This window comes from Alexandromys fortis, unplaced genomic scaffold (genome assembly GCF_014885135.2).
Source record: "Alexandromys fortis isolate MF-2015 unplaced genomic scaffold, M_Fortis_MF-2015_v1.1 scaffold_245, whole genome shotgun sequence".
Classification (NCBI taxonomy): Eukaryota; Metazoa; Chordata; class Mammalia; order Rodentia; family Cricetidae; genus Alexandromys; species Alexandromys fortis.
This window is the reverse complement of record NW_026068139.1, coordinates 603,247-626,046: the sequence shown is the minus strand read 5'-3', so window position 1 is coordinate 626,046 and position 22,800 is coordinate 603,247. Positions and strand designations below refer to the sequence as shown.

General features: G+C 45.2%; 1 protein-coding gene across 1 annotated transcript in view; it reads right to left on the bottom strand.

Annotated features, from left to right (window-relative positions):
• The window catches only part of Igf2bp3 (insulin like growth factor 2 mRNA binding protein 3), a 134,076-nt gene that overhangs the window by 15,023 nt on the left and 96,253 nt on the right, over positions 1–22,800 (bottom strand). Inside the window, exons 6-10 of the mRNA XM_050126580.1 lie at positions 21,771–22,052; positions 14,281–14,415; positions 12,898–13,020; positions 10,163–10,298; positions 8,511–8,636 (exon numbers count right to left, since the gene is read on the bottom strand). Coding sequence (XP_049982537.1) covers positions 8,511–8,636; positions 10,163–10,298; positions 12,898–13,020; positions 14,281–14,415; positions 21,771–22,052 — 802 coding nt within the window. The remainder of the gene's footprint in view (positions 1–8,510; positions 8,637–10,162; positions 10,299–12,897; positions 13,021–14,280; positions 14,416–21,770; positions 22,053–22,800) is intronic.

Sequence of the window (22,800 nt, the reverse complement as noted above, 5' to 3'; positions counted from 1 at the left end):
ATTTTCGGCCAAACGGTGGTGGCGCATGCCTTTAATCCCAGCACTTGGGATGCGGAGGAAGGCAGATATCTGTGAGTTTGAGGACAGCCTAGTCTAAAAGAGCTAGTTCCAGGACAGGCTCCAAAGCTACAGAGAAACCCTGTCTCGAACCCCCCCCCCCCAAAATATCTTTTCAAGGTTGGAGAGATGGCTTCGCAGTTGGGAGCATTAGCTGTGTTTCCATAGGACCTGAGTTTGAGTCCACAAGTTGTCTCATGATCTTCTCTAACTAAGGTTCCAAGGACTCCAATGTCTTCTGGCCTTCTCAGACACTGCACACATGTGATGTACAGGCCAAACTCCCATACACACATAAAATGAAATAATTTTAAGAATAAAATTAAAAATATATTTCTCAAAGTACTGTCCACCAACCAGTTACAAATAATAGGAAGTACAGTTACATACACCACTCCCAGCCTTCAAGATCTTTCTATAGATACCTTTCTGATAAGCTAGAGAGTAATTAATAAGCTAGAACAATAACAATTTTTAAAAAGCTGTACAAAAGGAGTCTCTTTCTTGCTCTCCTCAATAAATACTTTTGGCAGCGGTCAATGTGGGTTAATTAAAACCGTGACTGGGGATTAACACATCAGTGATTTGGATGGAGAACATAAAAGAGTAGTTTATCCTAAGTGGTTTCTGCAGACACAAGAGTTCTCAACACCTATCTTGTGCTGTGTGTCAGTAAAAATAAACACAGGCACAGAGAGGGCAACATGAAACTTCCTCCCCTAGAGTTTAAGGTTAGAGTCTCCCTTTCTCTCTGGGGGAAAAAAAAATGCTGGCTTTCTTCCTCCGGGCTTTGGAGTTTCCGTTAAGATGTAAAAAGGCAAAGTCCATGAATGGCTGCTCCAACATCCACTTTCCTATCCGTGTTGATTGGATGCACTGGATACACTTCTGCTCCAGAGAGCTTGTCTCCCAGCCTCCCTCGCAGCTAGACAAGACTGGGTGTTATTTTCCAGCTAATATGGTGCCAGTCAAGGGTTAAATACTCAACTTGTGTTTCAGGTGCTGCCCTTCGAGGTATTGTCAGCATTTTTGGCTGGACTTTGGTCTCTTCTCATGAAGAAGGAAAACATGTCAGCTACCCTGCACCCCCGTAACACACAGGCAAGCACAATCGTGATCTACAAAGCACACCAAAATAGACAGAGAAGAGCGAGAGCAGACGCGTGGCAGCCTCCCAGGCAGGCTTTGGCTTGACTGGTGCTTAGAGTTTGAATGGCAGATGCTCCAAAGATAAAAGGGTTAGGGTATCTTTTGTTGGTTTTTAAACTGTTCCCTAAAATAAAACACAGAACGGGCTAAAAAGAGGAACACATGGGGGGAGGGGGCCATGCTCTTTCCACCAGCAGGTACACTCCCTCTACTGCCTAGTAAACATTCCTGTGAGCAGCTCTCAACAATGAGTGAGCAGCGAACACGCTCCCATCCGCGTTTACAAAGCCCGGTCTGCAAGTTCTGCCCTCTCCCACTGAGATTCGATTCATAAAAGTGGGGCACAGGTCTCCACCTGGTTACAACCCAGGCGGCTGCCGCCAGTGCCACCACAGCTGAAGTCACCTGAGGAGGTTCCAAAATGGCGCAGAGCCCTTCCCTGGGGTAATTACAGTGTAGCCACAGGAAAACCAGCTTCTCCTCAGACAGGGAGATACCAATGCTGAACTCCACAGAAGACCACAATGGATGAGTGAGGAGGGACCAGGACAGAGGAGAGCATAAAGCAGCTCAGAAGGAAGACACAAAAGGAGACGACCCTCACCCTGAACTCGTTTATATTTCCTGCGGACTTCAACATGACTGATAAAACCAAGGTTTCTCATTCCTTTTTGACAATTTTATTTTAGGTGTGTGTGTGTGTGTTTTGCTTGTATGTATATTTGTGGACCATATGCATGCCTGGTGCCCATGAAAGCCAGAAGAATCATGTCAGAAACCCTGGAACTGGAGTCATAGGCAATCATGACCTGGGAATTGAACCTGGGTCCTCTGGAAGAGTACCCTTAACCACTGAGTCATCTCTCCAGCCCCCTAAAACCAATGTTTTTAAAATATGTCTCCAATGAGAATAATCAAAGCAAAAACTAAGCTACACTCCCTTCCTAGAGTCTGTGTATTACGGCCTCGCTTTACCTGTGTTAGGCTATCTCCAAATCTAAATACCTATGAAGCTACCTTGTGAGTCCAGTCCCTAAAGGAATTTTAAGAAAAATAAGTAAATCACATGTTTTAAACTCTGCCCTTTTTTTCCTTTAAAGATAGGGCCTATATGTGGTTCTGGCTGTCTTGAAACTCACACATAGACTAAAATGGCTTTGAACTCTAGAGATCCACCCGCCTCTGTTTCCCGGTGCTGGGATTAAAGGTGTGTGCCACCATATCTAGCTTGAAAGGGTAATTTTAAGAACACATTTGTAACCCACAAAAGTTTTTTTTCATTTTAGAGAGAAAAGATAGAAAGGAAATAATATGCCTCCTTCCTGCTTCTCAGGCCAACGGCTAACTCCTGACACTCTCAGGGGACAGGTACCAACAGAAAGATGAAGTTCAAGTGTCTCTGGCTACAGAAACGTCTCTTGGCGACAGACGAACTGACTCAGCAAGCGGATCTGCCAGACCACAGCAGCTTCTGCTCTTTCACCTTTAACATTTTAGCAGCATCTCCCACAACTTGTAGAAATGTCCGCATCCACTGAGACATCCATCTCGTCAGTGCACACAGAGGAAAAGCTCACCAGCGTCCTGCAAAGGACATGAGCGGCTGACATATCCACGTTTAGTCCCTGGGGAACAAGTGCTTCCTCTGCCTGTCCTTGCACCTGGCCCTTGGGTGTCCTCAGTTCTTACCCGGTAGCAATAGCTGCCTTACTTGAACAGTTTCTGGGTACCCAAACTCTGAGCTGTAACCCTCATCTAATCCGACTGAGTGCAAGTGCCTCAGTAGAAGCAAAGGTGTTCGTCCTGTGGTCATCTGTGCACTTATTTGGCTCACGCTTAGCAGAGTAAGTAAGCATCTTCCGCCTCCCATTCCTAAAACTAATTGTGCAAGCCACCTTTAAGATTTAATGTGGCTTAAGACAGGCAAAGGAAGCCCTTGTTCCCACAGGGACCAATCACAGACATCTCAGCTGCTGTGTTTTTGGCTGGGTTCTAGTGAGCTTGTACTCTAGATACTTACAATGGGTTTCAGAATGAAGATTGTTAATATGATCTCATATAACTAAAACATTGGTCTGTTAAACCAGATATGATGCTTAAACCACAATATTAAATCAGAAAAAAATGATTAAATACAGAGGACAGTTACAATCTTCTAACTTGTAAATTTTAGAAGATTTAAAGTTTTTCTTTTTTTTTAATTTATTTATTGAAGAGTTCTGTCTCTTCCCCACCGCCGCCTCCCATTTCCCTCCCCCTCCCCCAAGCAAGTCCCCCTCCCTCGTCAGCCCAAAGAGCAATCAGGGTTCCCTGCCCTGTGGGAAGTCCAAGGACCCCCACCTCCATCCAGGTCTAGTAAGGTGAGCATCCAAACTGCCTAGGCTCCCACAAAGCCAGTACGCGCAGTAGGATCAAAAACCCATTGCCATTGTTCTTGAGTTCTCAGTAGTCCTCATTGTCCGCTATGTTCAGCGAGTCCGGTTTTATCCCAGGCTTTTTCAGATCCAGGCCAGCTGGCCTTGGTGAGTTCCCGATAGAACATCCCCACTGTCTCAGTGTGTGGGTGCACCCCTCGCGGTCCTGAGTTCCTTGCTCGTGCTCTCTCTCTCCTTCTGCTCCTGATTTGGACCTTGAGATTTCTGTCTTTACCTTATGTGTAGGAGTGTTTGCTTAGATGTATGTATATACACTGCATGGATGCCTGGTGCCCATGGAGATAAGAAAAGAGGGTGTCGCTCCCCTGGAACCGGTTATGGATCCATATGAACCACCTTGTGAAGCTGGAAACCAAACTTGGGTCCCCCGGAAGAGCAGTCAGTGCTCTTTACTGCTGAGCCCCCTCTCCAGTCTCCTTATTTCTATATTAAAAAGTAATCATCTAACAGTTCACGTTAGGGCTTTTTGCTACGGAAGGATATGAATACGTGTAAGAGACAGATGATGAGAATGTCCACCAGTCCACCATCTGTGACGGGAGAGGCTGATCTACAGAGACAATGGTGGGGGAGCTCCTTCTGTCTATGTGTTGCTTTTATTGGTTAATGAATAAAGAAACTGCTTTGGACCTATAGCAGGGCAGAACTTAGGTAGGTGGGGAAGACAGAACTGAATGGGAGGAAGAAGGCAGAGTCAGAATCAGAACAGCACCATCCATTAGATAAGGCCTTATATGGCACAATTACTTTGTATAATTGGCACACTTTTTAAAGTAAATATCAGGGATACATCATCTATAAACCTAGCACAAATGTGTCCATTTATAATAAACTATTGGACACATCAGAATTTAAACAACTGTCCTAGCTTGCTTTCTAGTGCAGTAACAAATACCATAACCAAAAAGCACAAGAAAGAAAAGGCATATTTGGCTTATATATCCTGATCACAGTGTATCACGAAGGGAAGTCAGGGCAGGAGCTCAAGGCAGGAACCTAGAGGCAGGAAGTGGAGACTATGGAGGAACAGTGTTTACTGTCTTGTTCCCAGTGACTTGCTCAGCTGTTGGGGAGCCCTGCTGGACTAAGGCTGCAGCCCAACATGTCTGGATGGCTCTCTCAGAGCTCAACACAAGACAGGAGGACGCCCTTCCCCCAGCACGGGCTTCCTACTCTCCGCCTGACCTTATTTGGAGATGGTCCCTGTGCCTGGATGCCTGACTTACCTTAGTCCAGACCTCTGACACAGTTCTCTGCAAATGCTTCCCTCTGCTGCCACAGGCCATAATTAGATGCTCTAGCTATATATAGGACAGGGCTACGCGGTCACATGTAACAGACATGTGCTCCAGCCTTGTGACAGGCGCAGGCCACCAAATGCAGATGAGGTGATATTCCAGTCACTGAGTGCACCCTTTCCATCTCCACCTGGAATAAGGTCAAGCTGCCTCCCTGAAGCTGCCTCTGCCATATTCACAGGCCGTACAAAGCCCTGCACTGCCGCTGCTCCCTTTGTCCTTGTGACCTGGTGGTGCCAACAAATCACTAGGAAGAGGAAGATCCCATATTCAGCTTGGTTTTTTATACAACTCAGAATCGCCTGTGGGGGCTGGAGGGCACCATTCGTGGTGGGCTGGGTCCTACCTCATCAATCATTAACCACGAGAATGCCACACAGATTCGCTTACAGGTGAATCTGATAGAAGCATTTTCTCAATTGAGTTCTTTCTTTCCAGAAAGACCCTAGCTTGTGTCAGGTTGACAAAAAAATAAATAAAACTCTAAGCACAACAATTACCGATTTAAATGCACTTAGGCCCTTCACCCTAGTATCAATATACAATTCTGTAGAGAAAAGAAAAATTTGACCTGAAAGTCTTCAGAGATCATTCATCCAACAAAGGTCTCCAACCCCCACATCTGCTTTCAAGTCGAGGGCTTGCTTATTCTGTAGCCAGGGCTTGCCTGGTCCCACCAAGCAGCCCAAGATGACCTAGAACTCCCAGCAATCCTCCTGCCCCAGCCACTGGAGGCTGCGATTACAAGTGTCACCCTGGTCGGCTCAGATTTTTCACTGAGAAAACAGACCAAGGGCAGTGCAGAACCCGACCTTCAGTGGCACAATTCACTGTGGAGCTAGGCTAGACCTGGGGCAACCCCACACTTCTTTCACCAAGACATCTCTCAGGGCACAAACCTGCTATCTACTTCACACAGCACCTGGGTCTGAGCTGAATCTTCAGGTGCCATGTAATGAATTTATGCATACATGATATTTGGCTGCCATTCTGTCCACTGTTTTGGAGATACAGCTCTCTAGGTTTCCCAGGGTGATCCTGCCTCTCAGCTTCCCAAGTAGCTGAGAATATAGGTGCATGCTACCACATCCAGGGGTTTATTTAATTACTGTGGTGAAAGCTGTCCTCAGACTTGTTACATAATTTCTAGGTGCAAACAACTACATATGCAGGTGAACTGCAGACAAAGACAAAGATTAGAGGCAGGGACTGAAGCAGAGTAGAGGTCATGGAGGAATACTGTTTTCTGGCTTGCTCCCCATGGCTTACTCATGTAAAAGCAGAAACAAACACCAGAGGACGATAGCCCACAATACCTATCAGCCTAATATGCTCAAGGACAGAAAGGAAATTCTTATTTCTGAACTGGTAGAGCATCAGCAGTCTAGTATTGGTGTTGCCTGAAGAATGCCATTATCAATTCACTTGTGCGGTTACTCGGGGTAGTAACACAATTCAATCCTTGACCTGTACCACTTGAACAACATCTCTGGTGTGCACAGAGTTACCGTTCACATATTTCATGTGTTTAAGAGAGCCAAACGGAGAGATAAATTCATCGTGGACGACCCCAGAATGCTGTATACAAAGACTGCAAACTGGACGATGCCCTACTTTCCTGGACAGACATCTGGACTGCAAAGCTGTTCTCAAAACCCAGATTTCAAAGTAAGGCCTATAAAAGCCTGACGGCTCACAACCCTGGGGAAGCGGAGTGGGAGGAGCGCGAGTATGAGGTCAGCCAGGGCTACATGACAAACAAGTCCCCGTCTCAGGGCTGGAGAGAAGGCTCAGTGGTTAAGAGCATTTTCTCTTCCTGAGGACCTGAGTTCAATTCCCAGCAGCCATAGGGCAGCTCCCAACCCTTCATAACTCCAGTTCTAGGGGGTCTAACACCTCTCTTCTGACATGCATGGGTACCAGGCACGCATGTGCACAGATATACATATGAGCAAAATACTCATGCACATAAAATAAATTAAAAAAAAACCATCTCAATAAGTAAATGCATTTGTTATATGATCTCTGTACAACACAAGCTATCCAATGTTCTGCCCATGAACACAGAACTGTGAGGAAAACTATCTTGGTGCATTGATCAGGAAAGCAACACTCAACGGCAAGCAACCTCAGCCTATGTAGACCTTCTAAAGCAGTTACCTTCTAGGTGGTAAAGATGAGAGAAAAATTTTCTTTGTGAGACAAAGTCTTGCTGTGGAATCCAGATTGCTCTTAACCTCACAAACCTCCTGCTTCAGCAGGAATGCTGGGTTTAAAGGTGTGCACTGTGTCCAGCATGGACGTCTCCTAAAACTTCTCTGCTTCAATACTCTAAAACAGCGATTATCTACCTATAGCTCACAGCTCCTTTGGAGGTGGAATGACCCTTTTACAGCAGTCCGCTAAGATATTTATATTTGTTATAAAGTAGCAAATAAAAATAATTATTTATTTTGTCACCACTGAAGGGCTCTAGCAGGCCCGAGCATGACAAACAGCTCTGGCAGGCATTGCCCTTCTCCATTCCCTCTGCCTTGCTAAAGTGTTTGATTACCTTCCGAAAGCTAGCCACCAAGGTCTAGCCACCAAGGTCTATTCCCTTATTTTGCCACTTTTTCCCCCTGAAGCTGATTTCCAAGGTTCAGCTATCAAAGTACTAAAGTTCAGCAATCAAAAGCCCCCTTTTGGCTGCCCTAATTAGGATGCTCAATCAAAACAAACCAACTCATCCTAACAAAGGCTTCCCCTTTATCCCTTCATAAACTGCCACTGCCTATGGGCTACGGTCTGTCTCCTCTCCATCCAGAGACAGTCCTTTGTCCCTTGAGGCAAATATTCCTTTCCCCTTGCTCCTTTTCTCTTCTTTCCTGTCTTTGTCTTATTCTCTGCCCTTTGCCCCTCTCAGGCAAATAAATCTTTGTGCTGCGAACTTGGTCTTGGAGTGTTTTACACCAACACTGGTCCTTTTAATCACAACACGAGAAACTGTATGAAAAGGCCGCAGCACCAGGACCAACATGAGGAACTGTATTAAAGGCCGCAGCATCAGGACCAACATGAGCAACTGTATTAAAGGCTGCAGCATCAGGACCAACATGAGCAACTGTATTAAAGGCCGCAGCATCAGGACTAACATGAGCAACTGTATTAAAGGCTGCAGCATCAGGACCAACATGAGCAACTGTATTAAATACAGGGCCGCAGCATCAGGACCAACATGAGGAACTGTATTAAAGGGTTTCAGCATCAGGACCATTGAGAACTACTCTTCTAAGAAAACCAGCCTCAACCCCAGTACTAAACCAAAAGACAAAACAAAAATCCACCAAAACTTTTTATTTAAATCGACACATTTGCACAATTCTACCAACCCCCAAAACATCAAAACAACTCATGTTTATAATTTTGGGGTCAAATTAAAAGTTTCTATTGGCAAGTGCTACAAAGCACACAAGAGCTCCACACAGGTGACAGATCATACAACACACAGTCTGGCATGAACATTATCCCATTTAGCTCTGACTGTAGCAGTATTGTGGCATAGTCTGATGGCAAGGGTCAGAGAGCTTACCTCAAATTGTGGGTAGGGAGGAGTCATGGTTGAAGGGGGCCCTGAGGTGGGAGGTGGCATCCCTGAAGTGGGTGGGAACAGACCCAAGGCATTCAGATTTAATCCAGGGATTAAATGTGCTTGAAGCTGCAATGGTAAAAGAAAAGAAAAGAAAAAGTCTCTTAATTTTCAAGCAGAAGAATCAAGGGGGTGAGCCACACTAAGAAAGCAATTTTTGAATACAATAGGTGTTTCCATAGAACTACAGGTGCTGTTCACGCCTCTTGGCATATTTGAAGCTGGTATGCCCTGCACTGAGGAGTCTCAAGGCCAAGAGCAGCAGCTCAGAGCACTTCAGAGAGAATGGTACTCTGCAGGTGGTGGGCCTTCTTCCATCAGCTGAAAGGTAAATACGTGGATGCAGGACCAGGAGGGGAATGCTGATTCAGCTTAATTGTTCCCCCTTTAAATACATGTGTGTGGATGTTTGGTTGTTTATACATCTGTGCACCATGTGCATGGAGAACCCACACAGGCCAGAGAAGAGTGCCAGATCCGTAGACTTGGAATTAAGGATGACTGTGAGCTGCCATGTGGGCACTGGGAATCAAACCCTGGTCTTCTGGAAGAGCAGCCAAGAGCTCCTAAGCACCAAGCCATCTCTCCAGCCCTAATCTTATAGGAACTGAAAAAGGTGGAGACTGGGACTGAACTGAAGTGTATCCTATCCTGTTATCAGGGCCTGTGAAGATCAGTTATGAAATGCTCATATAAGCAGCAATCACGTGCAGATAGCAGGCTACCATGTGGGATAAAATGACCAGCATTCTAGGTTCTTCTCAGAAAAAATACTGTCACAGCCACACCTGACATTACTGTTTCATAAGACAGGCCCAACCGAAGTTTAATCATTTCCCTCATGTTTAAGGAGCACCTTCTGAAAAGACGGGCTTTTGAAGTGTTCCATCGTCAGCATCATTCCATTAAACAGGGGCAGGAATTTGCTTCCATAGCTTTTGCTACATTTGCCACAGGAAATTCCCCATCTCCCAGGCTTATATGGGCAACACAGAAAAATTCAAACCTGTGTTTCTGCTTTGCTCTATGATTCTCCAGAGGAGGAGCTAAGACATGCTAGGCATGCATTCCAGCACAGACGCCACACTCACAGCCCGAGACCTTGCAGTCAGCCCTCCAAATTGCTGGACTCGCTTCACACTGTCTGGCTCTTAAGATTGTTTCTAACAGCACCTTTTACATGCATGGCACTTGTAATCCCAGGAAGCATGTAAACCAGGAGACAGCAGCTGTCTGATGGAGAGGAGAAAGCTGCCGCTCACAAACAGGTGGCAGGGAATCAGACTTAACTCACCTGTCTCTAATCCGCACATCCTTCCTGCACTACAGTCCCTCAATTAACACAGGAAAGGAGGTAATAAATACCCTTTGGTAGGCAGCTATTAATCATTCCTCATGTATCAGGAAGCCAAGGCTCCAAAGCTATCTGATTTGTTAGAAATCACAGAGACAGCTAAGCCCAATGCCCAGGCTTCTGTGTTACCCCAGGGTACTTGGGGTGGTACGGACAACTCATCTAAACCACTTCTCACTACGAAGGGAAAATTCAGATCAACACAGTGGGAGCCGTCTTTCAGCTCTCCACCAGAACTAACATTCATGGAAGCAATGTCATTTTCGTAAGACTCCCTGATTTTCTTCATGATCTCCTCCTCGGCCTTGGCACACGTCTCAACATTGCCTTTGACTGTAATGGTGCGCTCCAGGTTGTACAGCGTCAGTTCCTGCAACCTGTGGGTGGAAGAGGAGAAAGGACAAGAATGACGGGAGGAGGATGGGTGAGTGTCATTTGGCCCCAGATGGCAACTGAAACCAGCTGGCAGGGCCTGGATCATGAGAAAGTGACAGATCACGGTCCAAGTCCAAGATCTGTGACGGCTTCTTTCCATTCTTTCAGGGACAATGACTGGGCAAACGGTTTCATTACATCCATGTTTTAAACACTGCTTACTCCATTTTTTAGGGTATTTTTAAAAATTTATTTAATTTGTGTGTCAGATCCCTTGGGACTGGAGTTACAGAGTTCTAAGCTGCCATGTGGGTGCTGGGAATTGAACTCGGGACCTCTGGAAGAACAGCCGGTGCTCTTAACCACGGAGCCATCTGTCCAGCCCCCAGGACTTACTTCTTGACCCCTCATCTCACCCTCTGACAGTGAACTGGAGGACTGAAGGGGCGGACAGTGTTGCCAGGATGTTCCTACTGTACTGGCCAGTTCTAAGCAGAGCCAGCTATCTTGTGCAACTGCATTTTCTGAAGCAAGCAAGGAAAACACTTCTGAAAGCAAACTAGCATTTGTGTGACAGAACTTTGTTTTCTCCAACATTTTCAGATTTAAAGAAGTCTGAAGGAGTAGCACAAGTCAATCCATCTTAACTAAATTTTTTACTTTTAATTAATTAATTTATTTACGGTTTTTCAGGATAGGGTTTCTCTGTATATCCCTGGCTGTCCGGGAACTCACCCTGTACACTGACTAGAATGGCCTTAACTAGTAAATCTGCTTGTCTCTCTGCCTCCCAAGTGCTGGGATTAAAGGTGTGTACCACTGCTGTCCGGCCAACTAAAATTTTTAAATGGTCCACATTGGCCCTATTTATATTCCTAAACAAACAACATTAAGAAACTCCTTGCTTAGCTCTGGTCCTGCTGACACTTCAAAGCTATGAAAAATTCTGTCTGGGTGCACCTAAGCCTATAGTAGTCAGCAGCCTTGAGAGGAAAAGCAACATTCACCACAGGAAGAGGGCTATGTATGCAGATTCAAAGGAGGTGGGGGGCGTGACTGTCAAGAGTTAAACATCCACCTTCACTGCTAGGAACACAGTGGAGATGAACCTTGTGCAGACAGACGGGATATTATTCCTTTTCCTCATATGTGAATAAACTGTAAATCATATAATGAAGAAATGAGTCCTATAATGGAGCCGACATTCCCTTAGACTATGTAAGCACAAACATACTGAACCTCCACTCTCAAGCACTTCATATTGTAATTTTATCATTCATTTTCAGCTCACCAGCCACTTCTGGGGTCCTATGATAGAAACCTAGAATTGTCACCCTAGAAAAAGGAATCCTTTCTCTTATCACAACAGGCCTGTACCCCTGGTGTGATAGGCCACCTCTAAGATTACATTGTAAAGAAATCCGAAGTCCGTACACACATAGAATAGGGCTGACTTGTGCAGCCCACATAGGAACAGTTAGCGTGTGAATTCTGAGATTTTATCATAAAAGACATTATAGCTTCCAGCACCTTTCTTTTCTTGGTTCACTCCCTCTGGGAGAGGGAAGTCCTCTATGGATATTCAAGAGCAGGCTGTAGACAGGTCCCAGTCCTGAGCTGTTTGTGGATCCTAACCCATACAAACAAGCCATGCAATTGTTGGTGGGAGTGCAAACTGGTACAGCCCCTTTGGATGTCAGTGTGGCGATTTCTCAGAAAATTAGGAAACAACCTTCCTCAAGACCCAGTAATCCCACTTTTGGGTATATATCCAAAGGATGCTCAATCGTGCCACAAGGACATGTGCTCAACTATGTTCACAGCAGCATAGTTTGTCATAGCCAGAACCTGGAAACAACTTAAATGCCCTTTGACTGAAGAATGGATAAGGAAATGTGGTACATTTATACAATGGAGTACTACACAGCAGAAAAAAAATGACATGTTGAAATTTGCAAGCAAATGGATGAAGCTAGAAAACATTACTTTAAGTGAGGTAACCCAGACCCAGAAACACAATTATCACATGTACTCACTCATAGGTGGTTTTTAAACATAAAACAAAGAAAACCAGCCTACAAACCACAATCCCAGAGAACCGAGACAACAATGAAGACCCTAAAAGAGACATGCATAGTTCTAATCTACATGGGAAGTAGAAAAAGGCAAGATCTCCTGAGTAAATTGGGAGCATGGGAACCTTGGGAGAGGATAGGCAAGAAGGGGAGCAGAGAAAAATGTAGAGCTCAATAAAAATAAAATTTAAAAAAAGAAAACAAAAACAAGCCATGCAATACAGGTTGATTATTGTCTTAAGCTGGCAAATAGTGGGATAATTCGTAACACAGTGGGAAATAAATGTCAAACAATACCATGAAGACTCTGGCTAGAAAATATGAATGTCAAGGGTTAAGCGTGCCTTGCCACCTCTTCGAGAACAAGCAACACTTCAAGATGTTAGAAGCAGGGCAGGCTGAGAACAGGCTCGCTCTCGGCCCAACAGCAGAGCGGAACAATGGTAAGCAGGGAACCGTGTACCAGATACACAGCTTTAAAACAGGGTCTGAAAGCCCCCTAATTCACAAACAAGATAGCACTTACGGAGATATTGTGATTTTAGTGTCTGTGTCTTGTTCAATTTTTTTAAGGTTTCTTCCTTCTTTACCAATAAGACGGCCTACAAAGTTATTGTGAGCTAATATCTTCAGAGGGATCTCCTCTGTGCTGTAAGTAGAAAAATGTTGTCATAAGTCAGGGAAAGTAACTCCTCTTGGACAAAAAGACACTCTTCTTGTTAAACATTCGCTCCCTAACTACTGAGAAAGGCCATGCTGCCCCGTTTCCAGCAACTCATGCAGGTCAGTAGGTAAACAACAGTAGATATTTACATAAGGCTTCATCTTCTATTCACATCAAGGGATGTCTACACTCATGATGGATAATCTTAGAGCAGAACGCAATGTACAAATCAAAACAGTACAATCCTAGGATAACTCTGAAACACACACCTGGAGAAAAATAAGCACTAAAAACCCAACAGAGGTCACAACTGAAGAGACGATCAGCAGACATGGAGCCTCCACTCTGCATCCTGGGCCTTGTTTGCTCTCTCTCTCTCTCTGTTTAGGCTGCGTGTGAGTCTCTACATATACATGGAGGTACATCCGCTCCTGCGTGCACACATGCTGACCAGAAGTACAAGTGTCAAGTATCTGTCTCTATCACTCTCCAGTCTCCTGTGACAGCCTGGGGCGCTGATGTGCTAGACTGGCTGGTCAGAGAACCCCCAGGATGCCCAGCTGACACAGGCCTAGGGACCACGCTCAGGGCCCTGTGCCCCTTCAGAATCTGACGTACACATGCTTTTCTAACGTCACTGGGGGCTCCATGATGGGGACTTTCCCTTTACTTTGTCTATACTAAAAAACTACTGTACCCATATAAGACACCTATCACTGAAACATATTGACATATTTACAGAGTACATAGAGGCAATGTGGTCCTAGGGCACCTCCTTGAGCCTTGCTCTGGGCTGTGTTCAGTGCATCGGTTGGCACGGAAGCCAACCTAATTTCTGACAGTACAGACGCTCAGAGTTCCAACCTTCAACACCCACATCAATCTCCAGTTGCCCTGAGAACAGAATTAGGGGCTTTCACACTCCATGCCCTGTTGTACATGGAGGGGCTGGGTGTAGACAGAAACAAAACGCCCAAGGCCCGCTAGTAAAAGTCTAAGGTAAATCCCAAATTACTTCTTGGCCCTCGGTTGGCTGTGTCCCCCCCAGGCTACCTTCTAGTTACATTTTCCTTCCCATTACTGCTGCTTGTTCCATATCCAACTATGAATGAAACTGGTTTAAGTATGAAGACTTAGTGTTTCACACTGCGTCAACAGTGGCAAATACTAGCTCGTCAGGATAGCATTAATCCCCAAGAAAGTGTCAGCGATCTACAATTTGGCAGGCTAGTCCTCGTTACTCACAGTTTGGTGTCTTGCGCTTCCTTATGCATGATCTCCAGAATCGACTTACAAGCTGCAGAGGCACCTTCGGGAGTAGAGAGGATAGTAATGGGCTTCTCGGCAGCCCCCGCATTTTCCTTCCGATGGACATCAATTCTGATGGCAGGCACAAAGGGAAGAGGACAGGCCAGTCAGTGCATACTCACCACAAGGGGTCTTCAGTTACCAGCTACAAGCCCCAGGACTTCCGGTGGAACAAGCAGATTCACTTTATTAAAAGAAAACTTGTGATCAGCTGCCAACAGAGCAAGGGTTCCATATCTTGACTGGCCTTAAATTTGCTACAAAGTGGGAAAGGCCCTTGACTTCTGGTTCTCCTGCCTCTGCCTTCAGAGCGCCAATACCACAGACATTCACCTCCATGCCTAGCTCATGCAAACCTGGGATATGTTTTTTTTTTTTTTTTATAATGGGCGATCTTGACTGTCATACTGAGGGGATTTATAATCACCATAGAGCCAAATCTCCAAACATGTCTGAGAGTTTATAGATTGGGGAAGCACATTCTAAACGGGTGGTGCAATTTCACGGACTTGGGATCCTACCTAGCAAGTGCAACACAGGAGCTTCCATCCCTCTCTGCTTCCTGACTGTGGCTGCTATGTGACCAGCCGCCTCCTGCTCCAGCCACTGTCACCACTATAATGGGCTGTCTTCCCTAGAACAGTGAGCCAACCTAAGCCTTCCCTTCTTCCACCTGTTTTGGTTGCAGCAACAACGAGACATACACAACTAATACACTAAGCAAGCACTGGGCTATAGCCTCAGCCCACAAATTCCAATTCCAGGTGCTTTCTCTTCTCAATCCAAACATAGACATCTTTTCATTCTTCTAAGCTGTTTGTGTTAAAGCTCAGAGCAATCGTTACGTGCCTGAGATACAAAGAGCTGTGCTATCAAGACAGCCAGAGCCGGGATCCCACAGCCAAGTTGGTGCCATAGTCAGACCCAGAATGTTCACCACTTGCCCTATGGCAGGTTTTGCTCATACAATTTTTTGTTTACAAAGTTCTGTCTCATTGATAGAGAAAGTCAGCAACAAATAGTGACGGGAATAGAACTAAAGAGATGACCAATTGGCAAAAAAGAAAAGAAAAAAAAAAAAAAAGAAAAAAACCCAGGCAGTGGTGGCGCATGCACTTTCAAGGCAGAAGCCAGCCTGGTCTACAGAGTGAGTCAGGATAGGACAGCCAGGGCTACCCAAAAGAAACCCACTCTTGGAAAACCAAAACAAACAAAAACAGCAACAACAAACAAGCCACCATTGAATTCGACTGATGTTTAGCCCAGCCAATTAATATACTATGGTTTTTTTGTTCTGGACCTGCAAATGGCTTTTTAAAGATTTATTTATTTATTGTGTATATAGTGTTCTGTCTGCATGTATGCTTGCATGCCAAAAGAGGGCGCCAGATGGCATGACAGATGTTTGTGAGCCACCAAGTGGTAGCTGGGAATGGATTTCAGGACCTCTGGAAGAACAGCCAGAGCTCTAACTGCTGAGCCATCTCTCTGGTCCCCTGGCCTGTAAATATTTTAAGATGCATAAAATTAAATATTGGTGAAGTGAAGGGATATAAGGCTGATCCACATTTTTGGTGGCAAACTGGCAGGACCATTTGAAGGTAAAATGCTGATTAATTAAAAAATTATTGCTGGGAGGCTGGAGAGATGGCTCAGAGGTTCTGACTGCTCTTCCAGAGGTCCTGCGTTCAATTCCCAGCAACCACATGGTAGCTCACAGCCATCTGTAATGAGATCTGGTGCCCTCTTCTGGCTAGCATGCATACAGACAGACAGAACACTATATACATAATAAATAAATAAATCTTAGAAAAAAATTATTGCTGTTGTGATGTTTATGAGTATGGGCACACATATGCCAAAATGCTGTACAGAGATTAGAGGAGCTGGTTCCCTCCTTCCACTTTTTTGAGGCAAGGTCCCTCTTGTCTCTGCCATGCTTTGTACTCCAGTCTGGCTGGCCTGCAGCTTTCCGGAGGAGTGCTGGGGCTTACAGTTGCATCCAAATGTTTATGGTTCTCTCAGGATCAAACTCAGGTTCTAGGCTCAGACAGCTAGCATGTCCACTGCTGAACCACTGCACGGGCTCGTCAGCATTTTTGCCCTAACAATTTAATAGGTGGGCTGAGGTGGTACTTCTCACCCCCAACACTCAAGGTCAAGGTCATTCTTTCTGTGGCTCTAGAAGCAGCTGTGGCCTCTTCCTATGAGATGACAGCAGCACCCTTTACTCTGGTACGACAGTCAAAAACATTTCCAGAAACTGCAGATGTTAACTCAGAGACCACTGGTGTGGTGATGTTCATTGTAGCACTATTCCTACTAAGAAAAAAATTTTTTTTAAAAACCCTGAGCTTTTACTGTGCTCGTTAGAATGTAATGGCTAAGTAACAGTCCATATGCACCTATGATAGTCCAGGATACTGGGTGCAAGAAGCAAGCACCATTAAGCTACATCTGCAGTTACTTTTCACCAAATGTGGTAACACAGTAAGCATCCTTGATCTAAGTGAAAATAAGCAGTACATGCCATGTGTTATTTTCTAAAGTTATAAGTTAATAGTTGCAAATAAGAAGTCCTATAAAAAGATACAACAGTTCAAAACTTAACAGCTCTGGGATGACAAGAATCTAATTCATTCTTTTAAAAATATGCACATTTGTACATTTTTAATTAACCACAAATTAAGTTTGCTGCTGTAAGAATATTAACTACCTCTGAGCATGTGTTTTAGGGAAATCTAAGCAACTGCTGGGTGGTCCTTTTGAGTTTCTTCATCTCTTAAGGACTCACCGCTATGAGAACAGCCACTTCAACAAGCCAATAAAACGAAGGCTTGGATTTCACTTTATTAGAATTTGCCCCACAATTAAAACCTATAACTTAAAAAAGGTAATGTAGAAATGAAACAAGTAAGAACTATGAACATAGAAAGCATGAACATGTGTCTAGATAATCGCTCCAATCCCTAACACTATCTTCCTAACCCACTGTAAAACCCAGTCACTATGAGTCATGTGGTCTTCCACTAACATGGTCACAGCCCCTCCTTCCCACCCTTTTACTGGGCTGAGGGCTATAAAACTCTGATCCCGAGAAGGGAATGTTGCTCTGGTGATCAGCACCCTCCCCTGGGACTATTCCTGAAACAGGGGTTTCTGGTAATGATTAGTTACAACGGCAAGAATTAATTAAATCCACCGGTAGAGCTCTACAGCCTGATCATCAGACAGACAAAAACACTCCCTCTGCTTTGCCCCCATCTGCCTACCTTAAGTAAACAGAGCAGCTTAAGCCACAGCTCCTTTGTCAGACAGATCTCATCAGCAGCTTGCAAAGGAACTAAGCTGCTAATGCAAAGAGCAACCTCCTACTAAGTTCCCAAAGGTAAGGGATGGAAGGTGAGACACTCCACACTTTCAGATGAAAGGTAGGTAAACTGATCCACGTCCCAGCTTCTTAAGCCATATGGGTTACAACCTCATATGGGTCCCATTACTTAATGTGAGGGCTGTGAAATTTTCTGCAATAGAAAAGGTTACTGAACACTACTGTTAGGTTTCAAACCCAGGACAAAAGGCTGAGGTGTCTGTTTAACATATAAAGCAGATAGATGCTGGTTGCCAAGTCCCTATTACAGGGTATGGCTGGTATGTCCCACACTCTACCCAAAACTTCTCCAGCCCAGGGGGCTGGGTTTCCTTTCCCTATATAATCATTTTGGTTACCCACTATCTTTGTACCCTTGGACCTCCTGGCTGCTGCACCTGGTCCCCCTCTCTCCCCTCACACGGCCCAGCTCAGGCTGCCCATGTCTACTCTGTACTCTCCCACAGATCCCTGACTCTGGCTATGTTCACCTACATATCTACAATAAACCTCCTCCTACCTAGGAGCAGTCATGTTTCCTTTCTTTTCCTTTTTTTTAAATTTGAAACATGTGGTGGCCAAAATTTATTTCCAAACCTTAAGGGGAATGAATGAATCTGATGTGTTTCTGGAAACACTTGGACATGGATCATATAATTTCACTGCAGCCTTGGTTCCGAACAAACAGCATTTGCACTTTGCACTGCACCACATACGCCCTTACACCAAGGAACACTGCACACCTCACACTCAAGATTATGTGAAGAACCAGCGTTGTAAGTGCACACCCAAGCTAGAAAGTTCTTAGTGGAAACTAATACCTTAGCTGAGAAAAACAGACTTTTAACACATTCCTGCTGCCATCCCTCGACACATCCAACTGGCAGATCCTTGAATTGGACAGTGTAGGATATTTGATTTTAGAAATTGGTGTTTGAATCACTGATTTGAGTTTCATTTAAAAAAATCATTAAATAATTTTGGCTTGTGATTCAGACATAATTTCCAACAACGTATAGAAGGGTCTAACTAGACTTGAGCTACATGTTTATGTGAAGCAGCGTACTCAACCCCGAGGCCAGAGCCAAAGCCCTGACCTGCCCTGAAAACCTTGAAGATGCTCCATGTTCTAAAGGGTCAACTACCTGGCCAAGATTTAATTCTTTATGTGGCAACAAAGAAGGCATCTCTCTCATTACTATGCAAATCAGTTTTCATTTTTAATCAATTATAAAATTACATGAATACTAAAGAATTATTTTTAAAAATTTTTAAGAATTTACTATGCTTGACTTGAATCTTACAGACTATTTTCTGAAAGATACATAAGTTTTCTCAGGGAAAAATGGGTCACAAGTAAAAGTTAAGAAGTTCTTACCTAGATGATGGTTCAATTGTTTTCTCCATTCACTAATGAGTTTAGAATCATTAATGTAGCACACAGGTACCCAAAGTTCAGTGTATCTCCTTCAAAGCAGGAGCGGAGGAGGATAGGATGTCCCAGCAGGGCTGGGTGAACTTACAACCAACACAAGATACAATTTCTTTCTTTTTTTTTTTTTTATTTAATTGAGAAAAGGAAAAAAAAAGTTTCCGCCTCCTCCCAGCCTCCCATTTCCCTCCCCCTCCTCCCATCCTTCTCCCCCTCCCCCCACTCCTTTCCCCCTCCCCCCACTCCTCTCCCCCTCCCTCTCCAATCCAAAGAGCAGTCAGGGTTCCCTGCCCTGTGGAAAGTCCAAGGTCCTCCCCCCTCCGTCCATGTCTAGGAAGGTGAACATCCAAACTGGCTAGGCTCCCACCAAGCCGGAACCCAAGGCAATGTTCCCAGTTAGTCCCTTGGGAAGCTGAGGATAGGGAACCTGAAATGACCCTATCCTATAGCAATAATGACGAATATCTTCCATGTCACCATAGAACCTTCATCTGGTGATGGATGGAGATAGAGACAGAGACCCACACTGGAGCACTGGACTGAGCTCCCAAGGTCCCAATGAGGAGCAGATGGAGGGAGAACACGAGCAAGGATGTCAGGACCACGAGGGGTGCACCCACCCACTGAGACAGTGGGGCTGATCTATTGGGATCTCACCAAGGCCAGCTGGACTGTGACTGAAAAAGCATGGGATAAAACCGGACTCTCTGATCATGGCGAACAATGAGGACTGATGAGAAGCCAAGGACAATGGCACAGGGTTTTGATCCTACTTCAAGATACAATTTCTTTAGGTTCTTCATGGAATGCGCCTCCCAGTTCACTGCAGGCAGGTTGCCTGCGAGGACTATGGATACCTCTGAGGCCCATGAAACACACCCAGGCACAAAGAACACAGCACCATGGCACTGTTTCCAGAAAAGGACCAAACTCAATTTCTCTAATCGCATGAAATCCTCCTTCGTACTAAATGTAAACAGTAAAATCATCCAGTCCTTTCTGTAGCTGGGTCGGGCTGCAGAAAGATGCTATTTGCACACAACCTCCTCCCCAATAACTTCCTTCCTAGGAATTCTCCAAGTCTTCGGGAAGCATGGCTGCTCAGGGCCAGCAGCATGGAGCTGTGCAGAGGTAGGAGTGGAGGGAGAGTTTTTAGCAAGCTTCTTTGAATCAAACCATCCACACACTGCACAAGTGCACGGTTTACAGGGTAAAACAAGTAACCTGCAATGCTACGGAAGAGGCTGCAATCTTCTGAGATGGAATCTCAGAGGCAATGACAGGCTTCTGTGCATCAGGAAGTGACCCCCACTGGGCTGCGGTGACAAATGACAACAGGTCCTACCTGGCTCCAACCAAGTGAGCGCTGGTGTTTGATCAGGATTGTCCAGTTCCTTACATTACAAAACAGCCTCAAGAAAAGTCATTCTAACTTCAGATTTAGCCATAGAACAAATTTTAACCAGAGGATGAACTTTTTCTTTTCTTTTTTTTTAAATTTTACTTACTATTAATTACTATGTAAGTGAGTGATTTGTGTATGGATATGAGCATGCCTTAGTGCACATGGAAAGAAGTCAGAGGAGGGGCAGGAAAAATGGCTCAGCGGTTAAGAGCACTGAGTGTATACACACACACACACACACACACACACACACAAATAAATGTAATTTAATTTAAAACAGTTTTTGAGCAGTCAGAGGACAACTCTGAGGAGCCCATTGTCTCCCCTATCACGGATGCAGGAATGGAATGCAGGCGGCAGTCCTGCATGGGAAGTGGTTTCGAGCTGAGCTACCTTGCCAGCCTTTTTTGTTTCTATTTGTCTCACACAGCCCCAGCTGTCTTCACACACACTATGTAGCTAAGAATGTCCAGGAACTCCTGCTTCTCCTTCCAGAGACAGGTGTGTACCACCTCACCCAGTGGACAAACTGTTCTTCACTGAAGTGAGCCCAGGATAAAATACCTTCTCTGCACTGAAGCTAAAGACCAAAGAGGTGAGGAGGTGACATGCACACTGCCCTCTGGTCCCATCACAGTGGCATCAGTACCATTTGTTTGCCATTCATGTGAGAAATTTCCTTTGAGGTTTTATACAAGCAATTAAGCATGATCCGATCACAAGGGTTCCCCAGTGTTGAAATAAGAAGCGGCAGCGGGGCTGCGTCCCCGGCACCCGGCCGCCCGCTTGGCTAGCTTATGCCCGAAATAATCACACGGAAACTGTATTCTTTCAAACACTGCCTGGCCCGGCTAGTTCCAGCTTCTTATTGGGCTCTTACATATTGTTCTAACCCATTTCTAATATTCTGTGTAGCCCGCGAGCTGGCTTACCAGGGAGGATCTTAACCTGTGTCTGTCTGGAGCGGGAGAATCATGGCGACTCCTCCTCTAACCTTCTTTCTCCCAGAATTCTCTTCTGTATACTCCGCCTACCTAATTTTCTATCCAATAAAATGGGCCAAGGCAGTCTCTTTATTAATAAGAAACCATTCCCACATCACCCCAGTACTGTAAAAGAGCCCCCAACTCTGTTCAGAAGGACACCAAGCTCCTGCACACCACAGCCCAATACTAGACACAATGAGGAAGAAGGCTGGCCACCCACTCCCACGTACTCACTTAGACTGGGTCTGCTTGGTGATGTTCCGAATGGTGGCACCTTCTTTTCCTATAATGGCTCCAACAAACTGGGTGGGAACCAGCAGGCGCAGAGGCAGGTCACAGGGTTTCGGCTTGGATACTGATCCTGGAGATGCCTGCCTGGATGAGCCCCGCTGCCCTGGCCCCCGGCGCCCTCGGAGCTGCAGTGAGGGATTTTGCTGGGCGGCTGTTTCATCAGGGATGTAGGCGACCTTCAAGGTGAGGTTCTCTAACTGGAATCCGTTCAGTTTGTCTAAAGCTCTGAAAATTCACAAGAGACAGAGGATATGAAGGGAAGCAGTAGCATGGCAGCCCTGTACCCAGCAGCCACCAGGCTCTTGGGAAGAAAACCACCCTACGGGACACCACCACTCTTCTTTGAAGTCTGCACCTAGGGACGGCCAATGGGTGCCAAAGGCACATAATTTCCATCTACTAGTGAGAAACAAACAAAATTCAAGTTCAATTCTTGATTCAGTTCAATCAAGAGGTTAGTAACAGCTTGGAAATACATCAAGGAAGGAGCTCATAGCTCCAAGGTAACTCAGCCACCCAAAGGGCTCAACCAATAAACAGGCAAACATCCCTAAAAACTACAGACACCGGTCGGATACTCAGTAAGATTTCGTGATGAGTCTTGCCCAGGAAATAACAGTTTGCTCATCTTGGTGGGGTTTTGATCTAATCTCAGGAAGGGAATGAACAGGAGGGGGATGAGGAGGAAGGAGGGAGATAAGAAGGGAGGAGAGAGTCAGGGAGGGAGGAGGGAGATGAGGAGGAAGGAGGGAGACAAAGAGGAGGGAGACAGGGAAGAAGGGAAGCTGCTCTTCTCTTCGCCTACAACTGCACTTTGTATCTGCTTGGAGAGAGTTTGAGCCTTTGCCCACGTTTTCAACTTTACTGTAACATTTATATGGCATAGCACACATTGAGTTTTAAATTTAAATTTATTATTGATGGGGCTGCGCAGAGCACACGCAGAGGTCAGAGGACTCTGTGGAGTCAGCTC